Source organism: Cebus imitator, unplaced genomic scaffold (assembly GCF_001604975.1).
Source record: "Cebus imitator isolate Cc_AM_T3 unplaced genomic scaffold, Cebus_imitator-1.0 Scaffold140, whole genome shotgun sequence".
Classification (NCBI taxonomy): Eukaryota; Metazoa; Chordata; class Mammalia; order Primates; family Cebidae; genus Cebus; species Cebus imitator.
In genome coordinates, this window is record NW_016107455.1 from 1,613,843 (window position 1) to 1,623,450 (window position 9,608).

Here is a 9,608-nt window from a genome sequence, read left to right on the forward strand (position 1 = left end):
AGTTAGGGCCTTGCTCTGGATTGGCCTTTGGCTTAAGGGAATGTTGCCACTGACTTGATCTTCTATCCAGGCCACTAACACATTCTCCATATCTGCATATCTGCTACATGAATGCTTCAAACACTTTTTGAACCTTGAGTGTTTGTCCCTTCTGCTTCAAATATCCTTGTTCCTTTGTTCCTTCATTTACACAAAAAATTTCTTACTAGTGTTTTACTATCTGCAAAAACTTCCCTAACTACCCTGGGAAAATTAATTGCTTGTTCCTCTGTTCCTTAACATTTTGTGTGCACCTCTACTCTTGCGCTTGGCAGATTGAATTGCATATCTTTCCCTTACTAAACTGGGAACTCTTTACAGCAGGTCTTATTCATCCTTTTAAGCCCCAACATTTGCCTGCATATAGAAAGCACCCAATAAAGGCTTATTGAGTTGAATTTATCTGAGTGCATCCAAACTAAAGAGATTTTAAAAGGAATGGAAGAAAGCTTCTCAGCAATTTCAGGAGTTGGACACCATAAGCAAAGAAATGAGGTTGTGAGAATATACAGTTAGGATCTATCACATAAATTTGTTTTCTATTATTTATTATTTAGTAAGCACTTCAAAAAGGTTTTGAGCCAGCCATTTTTAAATGTTGGAAACTGTTGTCTCCAAATGCAGTACTTTTGGTTTATTTAGCTAGAAGATGTGTTATGTTGATAAAAAGAAAAGGGAATGGCCAGGTGCGACGGCTCATGCCTGTAATCCCAACACTTTGGGAGGCTGAGGTGGGCAGATCACTTGAGGTCAGAAGTTTGAGACCAGCCTGGCCAACATGGTGAAACCCCGTCTCTACTAAACATACAAAAATTAGCCAGGTATGGTGGTGGGCACTTGTAGTCCCAGCTACTCGAGAGGCTGAGGCAGGAGGATCGCTTGAACCCAGGAGATGGAGCTTGCAGTGAGCTGAGATTGCGCCACTGCACTCCAGCCTGGGAGACAGAGTGAGACTCTGTCTCCAAAAAAAAAAAAAAAAAAAAAAAAAAAAAAAAAAAAAAAAAAAAAAAAGAAAATTAAAAAAAAAAAAAAAAAAAAAAAAAAAAAAGTGAGAGCATTAGATACATACTACTTCAAATTACAGTCTCTCTAGACTGTAAGTGTCCTGGAGGCAGAGACTGTGTGAATATAATTTACTCTTTACATAACACCTAGCTCATATATACACAAACTCTTAAATGATTTTTGGCATGGCAGTGATTTGATAATCTATGAATCTACAGTCATTTGCAGTAAAGTAGGGATCTGGTAATTATTTATTTTAATACCTCAAAATGAATAAATAAACCAGTTAAGTCATATTCTTCTCGAATTCTCCCTTGCCAAAAAAATGCTTTTTAGAGATACCATTATTCTATTCTCTGCCTACCTTTCTTTCATAAATTAGGTGGCCAGAAAATTTTCACTTTACCTCACCTTGTTATCTCAAAAATTAATGAGGATGGAAATCATGTTAAAAAATGCAATTACATTACTGTTGCTGTATTTTTTTTAATGATAATAGTGATGATTACTATGGTGCATTTCCTTGTCTCCCTGAGTGCTGATCTAGCTTTGGTCAGTAGCCAACGGTCATAACAGTAGTACAGTTGGAAAAGTTCAGCAGTTGAGAATTTATCATTCAATAGAATTGTGGGGCGAGGTGAGGGTAGCAGTGAGAGAGATTTTTGATCTTCTGGAGTACTTTGTCTTGTTTATTAATATTTTATTTCTTTTTGTTATTAATACTGGTCTAGTAATATTCTTCTGTACCATTTAGGATATCTTTTGGAGTCCAGATGAATAAGTCAGCATCTCAAGAGGAAGTCAAACCTGCTCAGGTTCTTGTCCCACACAGGTTTCTTACATTTATGAGAAGATTTGAGATTCAATATTCTTGCGAAAAGTGAGATGCAATATCACAGTCTATCATTTAATTATTTCTCTTTTTAGTTGAAATATTCTGCATCAGGTTTTGACAGAAATGCTGAAAAGGGGGTCAAAATAATAGTTGAGTAACAGAGACCTATTTCTAGTTGTTGGCATTCCTTGATTATATATAAAAGTCTGTTACTGTTTGAATTTGTTGATACAACTACTTTGTTTAATTTTATTTGACATAATATTTACTCATGTGAAATTTTTAAAAATAAAAAGCTTACTGTATTAAAGTACAAGACAGTAGTTTAATCTGGAGCTCCTTTTGAATACCACTTACTAACACTGTTTCCATTTCAGGAAAATGGAAAAGAAGACAAGGAGAGGAAATGGGACTCTACTGAAGTGAAAGAGCTTCATGAGGTAGAGTTGGCATGAATAAATCAGCTCTTAATACTGGAGAATAAACTAGATAAATCAATTTTCTTATGAAAAAAGAAAAGATGTAGCTATTCAAAAAGATAAGTAAAATTGCAAAAGGAAAAATTCATGTTGATTATCAAGCTGATTCATTTGAGTAAGTTGTAGGAAACTTCCAAAGACAGGCAAATTATTTGTGAAAAGCTGTTATAAATTACACATAAATAAAGACCGCTTTCTAAAGTTACCCTAAAAACTGTAACCACCAGCTTTTAGGGCCACTTTACTATCATGCTGAAAATGTAATTTTCAGGTTAATCATTTAAGTAACTTTGTGTTTAAATAAATACAAGGCTACAATAAGGAAGAACATTTCACAGAAAAGAGGAGACAATTGAAAATAGTCCTATAGAGTTACAAGTGAGTCCTATAGATTCACAAGTGAGATTTTAAAATATCCTATTACCGATGGCTCACACCTGTAATCCTAGCACTTTGGGAGACCAAGGCAGGCGGATCACTCGAGGTCAGGAGTTCAAGACCAGACTGGCCAACATGGCGAAACCCCGTCTCCACTAGTAATACAAAAATTATCCAGACATGATGGCGCACGCCTGTAATCCTAGCTACTTGGGAGGCCAAGGCATGAGAATCACTTGAACCCAGGAGGTGGAGGTTGCAGTGAGCCGATATGGTGCCACTGCACTTCAGTCTGGGTGACAGAGTGAAACTGCGTCTCAAAAAAAAAATCCTATTGTCAGCTTTTTAAAGTACATCAGCATGTATACAAACGCTATTTGGTTGCTATTCATAAAATTAATCTTTAATTTTCTCAACTAAGATAAAATGCTTTTTCTTTTTGCCACAAATACAGAAAGTGATTCTAGTAGTAAAACAGTAGCATTTCCAAATGTCTGATTTCCCTATGCTATGGTCTCAAATTATGTTTTTATAAAGTATTGCATAATTCAAGAATTAATGTACACCTAAAATGATATTCCTAGCATATTACTTGGTTAGTAATAGGAAGATGTGATGACATTTTGAACCAATACCTTTTATCTTGTAAATGCAGTAAACAGACTGTGATTACCTCTTTGCTTCTAATACACAGCATTAGATCCCAGAAAAAATTAACTAGGAATGTTTGGTTAACTCTTACAAAACAATTAACTTCCCTTTAATTGGGAGAATTGATACAACTCTGTGGAAAATCAAGTCACATTGAAATTGGTGATTTTTTTTCTCTTTTCAAAGACTTTACAGAGTGTACCACATGTTCCTGTAAAAGAGGCCAGCAACAATGTGGTGGATGAAGCAATGGATGAAATCAAATCCCAAGGTAGAGAACTAGCCTTTCTCTTATACAATAGAATCTAAAACTGGGCGGACATGGTGGCTCACACTTATAATCTCAACCCTTTGGGAGCCTGAGGCAGGAGGATCACCTGAGGTCAGGTGTTTGAGAGCAGCCAGGCCAAAATGGTGAAACCCCATCTCTACTAAAAATACAAAAAATTAGCTGGGCATGGTGGTGGGCGCCTGTAATCCCAGCTACTCTGGAGGCTGAGGCAGGAGAATCATGTGAAACCCGGGCGGTGGAGGTTGTAGTGAGCCAAGATTGTGCCACTGCACTCTAGCCTGGGCAACAGAGCGAGACTCTGTCTTAAAAAAAAAAGAATCTAAAACTATCATGAGAATTTTATTGGGGATGCATTCTTCAAGATTTTGCATTTTAAAGATATAATTTCACGGGATATTTTATTTTTATTTTTTAGAGATTGGTCTTGCTCTATCACCCAGACTGAAGTGTAGTGACACGATCATAGTTCACTGCAGCCTCAAGGTCCTAGGTTCAACTAATCCTCCTGCTTCAGCCTCCAGAGTTGCTGGGACTATGGGTATACGCTACCTCACCCGGCTAGTTTTTTATATTTTATTTTTGTAAAGACAGGGTCTTGCTATGTTGCCTGGGCTGGTCTAGATCTCCTGGCCTCAGGTGATCCTCCTGCCTCTCCTCCAGAGTCACTGAGATTATGGGCCAGAGGGTATTTTAAATACAATTTGGGAAGTAATTTAAAATATATTTCATTCACCTTCTATTAATGCTTTTGAGGCAATTTATGAGTATCTTGTACTTAAAGAGAAAATTTATCTAAGAAAGCTGACTAACATCTAGGAGATAACCCACTAATACAATATTAAAATGAAGAACTCCAGTGATTTGGGCTGCTTATTGTCCTTGGCCCTGTTAATTTTTTTACTCTTGTGCTTGACCACATATTTATTCCACTTGATTCAAAGCTTGGCTCCTAGCCCCATCCTTAACCCAAATTCCACATAATTATGCAGATTGAAAATTTGTAGGATTAAAAAGACTTCAAATAAGTAGACAAGACATTCCTCTCTTTCATTATAGCTCTTTTAACTCCAAATACTTAGTGAAATGCCATTCAACCAGAAATTCTTTACAATATTTAAAATTTAACAATTTTACTATAAATGTCCTTTAATTTACAAGTATTGAGTATTTAGTATATGCTAGACTGAGCTAGGGCTGAAGTATAATAATAATTATTGAAGTGTTTTCTAAACTATAAATTGATATATAGATGCTAGTTATAATTGTTAGGTGCTGGGTTTTTTTTTTCTGAAGCGTTTTTTTCTCTTTTAAACCAATTAAGAGTAATTATTTACTATTTCTTCTTAGTAATACACATTATAATACATATTCATTAAAACCCAAACTTTCACTTGGTGTGGTGGCTCATGCCTGTAATCCCAGCACTTTGGGAGGCTGAGATGGGAGGATCACTTGAGGTCAGGAGTTCAAGACCAGCCTGGGCAACACAGCAAGATCCCATCTCTAAAACACAAATATTTCTAAGAGAAAAAAAAAAAAGAACCAAACTTTCCTTCAAGTTATACTACAAGGCTATAGTTCCTGAAATAGGGTAGTACTGGTATAAAAGAAGTTACAGACTAATGGAACAGAATAGAGAACCCAGAAATAAAGCCAAATGCCTACAACCAACTGATCTTTGACAAAGCATACGAAAACGTAAACTGGGGAAAGGATATGCTGTTTAATAAGTGTTGCTGGGGAAATTGGCTAGCTACATGTAGAAGAATGAAACTGGATCCCTATCTCTCACTTTATGCAAAAATCAACTCAAGATGGATCAAAAACTTAAATTTAAGACCTGAAACCATAAAAATTCTAGAAAATAACCTAGGAAAAATTCTTCTGGACATTGGCCTAGGCAAAGAATTTATAATGAAGACCGCAAAAGCAAATGCAACAAAACAAAAAAATAAATAAATGGGACATAATTCAACTAAAGGCTTCTGTACGGCAAAAGAAATAATCATCAGACTAAACAGACAACCCACAGAATGGAAGAAAATATTTGTAAACTATGCATCCAACAAAGAACTAATATCCAGAAACTACAAGGAACTCAAACAAATCACCAAGAAAAAATAATCCCCTTAAAAAGTGGGCAAATGACATGAGCAGACATTTCTCAAAAGAAAATATACAAATGGCCAATGAACATACGAAAAAATGCTAAACATCACTAATCATCAGGGAACTGCAAATTAAAACCACAATGAAATACCACCTTACTCCTGTAAGAATGACCATTATTAAAAAGTTAAAAAAAAAATAGATGTTGGTGTGGATATGGTGAAAAGGAAATGCTTGTACACTGCTGGTGGGAATGTAAATTAGTATAACCTCTATGGAAAAGAGTATGGAAATTTCTTGAAGAACTAAAAGTATATCTACCATTCAATCCAGCAGCCCTACTAATGGGTATCTACCCAAAAGAAAAAAGTCATTATATTAAAAAGACACCTGCATATGTATGTTTATTGCAGCATAATTCACAACTGCAAAGATATGGAATCAACCTAAGTGCCCATCAACCAATGAGTGGATAAAGAAAATATGGTATATATACACCATGGAATACTACTCAGCCATAAAAAAGAGTAAAATGATGTCATTTGCAGCAACTTGGATGGAGCTGAAGATCATTATTCTAAGTGAAGTAACTCAAGAATGGAAAGCCAAATACCATATGTTTTCATTTAGAAGTGGGGAGCTAAACCATGGGTATTGCAAAGGCATACAGAGTAATATAACAGACTATGAAGACTTAGAAGGGGAAGGGTAGAAGGAGGGGCAAAGGATTTGAAAAAAACTGCATATTCGGTACAGTGTACACTACTCAGGTGACAGGTACACTAAAATCTCAGGCTTCACCACTATACAATTATCCATGTAACCAAATATCACTTGTATCCCCAAAGTTATTAAAATTTAAAAAAAAATTTTTAAAAGAACTGAACTTTTTAACATTTGTTCTCTCTTTCTTGTAAACTTAGTACAGTTTTCACAGATTCACTAACTTCTCAACATTTTCTTCCTGGCAAGTCTTTACTTGTCCTCTTGTACCTGTCCCCATCTCCTGTTTTTCTGATTTTACTTCCTTATGCCAAACATCTACCATGAATACCACATACATATACTTTGCCTTTATCTTAATCACTTGGGCCAGGTTTATATATTAACTCATTCATTTTATTTTTTGAGATGGAGTCTTGCTCTGTCGTCCAGGTCGGTGCAGTGGTGCGATCTCAGCTCACTGCAACTTCCAAGTTCACTGCCTCCCAAGTTCAAGCCATTTTCATGCCTCAGCCTCCCAAGTACCCATCTAATTTTTGTATTTTTAGTAGAGATGGGGTTTCATCCTATTGTCCAGGCTGGTTTCGAACTCCTGACCTCAACTGATCCACCCGCCTTGGCCTCCCAAAGTGTCGGGATTACAGGCTTGAGCCTCCATGCCTGGCCTAAATTAACTCATTCATTTAAAGATGCCAAACAGAATTTTGATCTAGGTAATTGTTATATATTTAATTCGGTGTTCACTTTAATCAGTTTGTGGCCAAATTTGCACCTACAAAACTGTGTGTATGTATGTATTTCACCAGCTAATCTATCACCTCCCAGAAAACATATCAAGCAAGAGTTTGTGGTCTTTCCTCTTCTTGTACTTTCAGTTTCTCTTATTGCTTTTCAATGTACGGTAGAGAGAAATGTGTTTTGTTTAAATCTGTTTATCTCAGTATAATATATGTACTGAAAACACTGCAGTTGTTTATTCTGATATCAAACACAATGCAGTGTACTTATGTATTAAATGAAATGAACAGTCACTATTAAACCTTTTATTCTAAAGCCTTCCTTTGTGAGTGTGTGTGTACATCTGGGTATATACAAAATAGGAAGAGGAACTATTATTGCAATTTCTTTTTTTTTTTTTTTTTTTTTTTTTTTTGTTTTTTGAGATGGAGTTTCGCTCTTATTGCCCAGGCTGGAGTGCAATGCTACTATCTTGACTCACCGCAACATCTGCCTCCCAGGTTCAAGTGATTCTCCTGCCCCAGCCCCCTGAGTAGCTAGGATTACAGGCATGCACCACCATGCCCAGCTAATTTTGTGTTCTTAGTAGAGTCGAGGTTTCTCCATGTTGGTCAGGCTGGTCTCAAACTCCTGACCTCAGGTGATCTGCCTGCCTTGGCCTCCCAAAGTGCTGGGATTATGGGCGTAAGCCACTGTACCTGGTCTGTTATTGCAACTTCAACATGTCAAAGGAAGTGTCTTCATCCTTGTTATACACTTGTCAAAATTAAAGTCATGTTATCTTGACAAGCAGCTCCCAAAATGCATATCTTTGCATAAAAGAAAATACTGTGATTAAATGTATCATGTCAATTCCTCATTTCTTTACCCTTGTTTTTCTACTTTTGAGGCTGAGCTTTACTGCATTTTGAGAATTTTTTTTAACTATCAGTTTTCTCAGTTCTATTTTTATTACACAGCCCTAAGATTAACAAAGTTTTGTAGGAAACTGCCTTTTCCTGTATCTATTGAATTTTAATTCTGGTGATGTTTAGTAGTGCTTCTTTTCCTCCTTCCTTTACAGCAATACAAATGTACATCATGTACAAGTGTTAAGAAATCCTGATAATAAGGACAAGGCAGCTGAGTTTCAAACAGAGCCTATGTTTAAAGAGAATATCATACAGCTTAAGTAGCCCTGCTGGGTCAATTTTCACCAGTTTAATCAGCAGCCAGACCTACTAATGTTATATGCCTCCTTGTGAAGAAAAAGCCTGCTAAGGCTTGTTACAATATGAATTATAATTCATTCCTATTTATGTCCTTAAATAGGCTTTGTACTGAGGCTCTGCCCAGCAGTGGGCCATACACTGAGAGCAGAAAATGATAAAAGTAACTTATAAGGCTAGACTTTTCAAAATATGTATAAGGAATTCTTTTGTGTCCCTACTTATTTAGTTGAAAGGATTTATACCCATAGTACCTGGATAGTTATTTTTATATGAGAAGGTAGACCACTAGAGTGGTAAAGATATACATGTTGAGGGCAGAGCTTAAAAGGCCCTTGATTCTTAGAAAAGTTTAGGAAGATGATTCTGAAAAAGAATTCCAGTGCCTGGCACATAGTGAGAAATTAATAGTTATTTATTGAATGAGTGTGTAAATAAATGAATGAATCAATCTTAAAAGGTTTAGGATGTCCAGCAAGAAACCTGCTAAAAAATCCAGTACCTCTTTGAAACTATTCAATTAAACCTCTGAATTAAATTGTCCTTGGGGCAGTGCTGTAATTTGTGATCCATGAATTCAGAGGTCACTCAGTTAAAAGACAGCTTCAGATAGGCTTGTTCAGAATCCTGATTTATTGATCCTGCTGTTGCTGTGCCTCTTTTTCTTGTTTTTATGTTTCAAAGAAAGAAGTGTTTGACTATAGTTGTAACCAAACATGTCTACTTCCATTTTGTACATCAATGGGGACAATGAGAGCACTAGGATTATTGCTTGGCAACCTATAATAGCCAAGTACACTAGAAGAGCACTAACAGGCTGCAATGAAGATAGAGAATGCCCTAGTTCATGTGTGAGTTTACTAATGAGCCATGGCAGATGGGTAGATATTAAGTTGCCATACATCCTTAATACAGCAGGAGTAATTGTCTGCTTTGGGTTAGGGGAGACGGATTAAAAGTAAAGAGTAAAGTTGACTCTTGGACAAAATAGTTTGAATTGCATGGGTCCACTTATACATAGATTTTCTTCCACGTCTGCCACTCCAAAACAGCAAGACCAACCCTTCCTCTTTCTCTCTCTCTCTTTCTTTCTCTTTCTTTCTCTTTCTTTCTTTCTTTCTTTCTTTCTTTCTTTCTTTCTTTCTTTCTTT

General features: G+C 36.2%; 1 protein-coding gene across 1 annotated transcript in view; it reads left to right on the forward strand.

Annotated features, from left to right (window-relative positions):
• The first annotated feature begins 1,671 nt into the window (after positions 1–1,671).
• EFCAB5 (EF-hand calcium binding domain 5) overlaps positions 1,672–9,608 on the forward strand; it is a 117,598-nt gene continuing 109,661 nt past the window's right edge. The window contains exons 1-3 of the mRNA XM_037743275.1: positions 1,672–1,859; positions 2,257–2,319; positions 3,574–3,658. Coding sequence (XP_037599203.1) covers positions 1,818–1,859; positions 2,257–2,319; positions 3,574–3,658 — 190 coding nt within the window. The 5' untranslated portion in view covers positions 1,672–1,817. The remainder of the gene's footprint in view (positions 1,860–2,256; positions 2,320–3,573; positions 3,659–9,608) is intronic.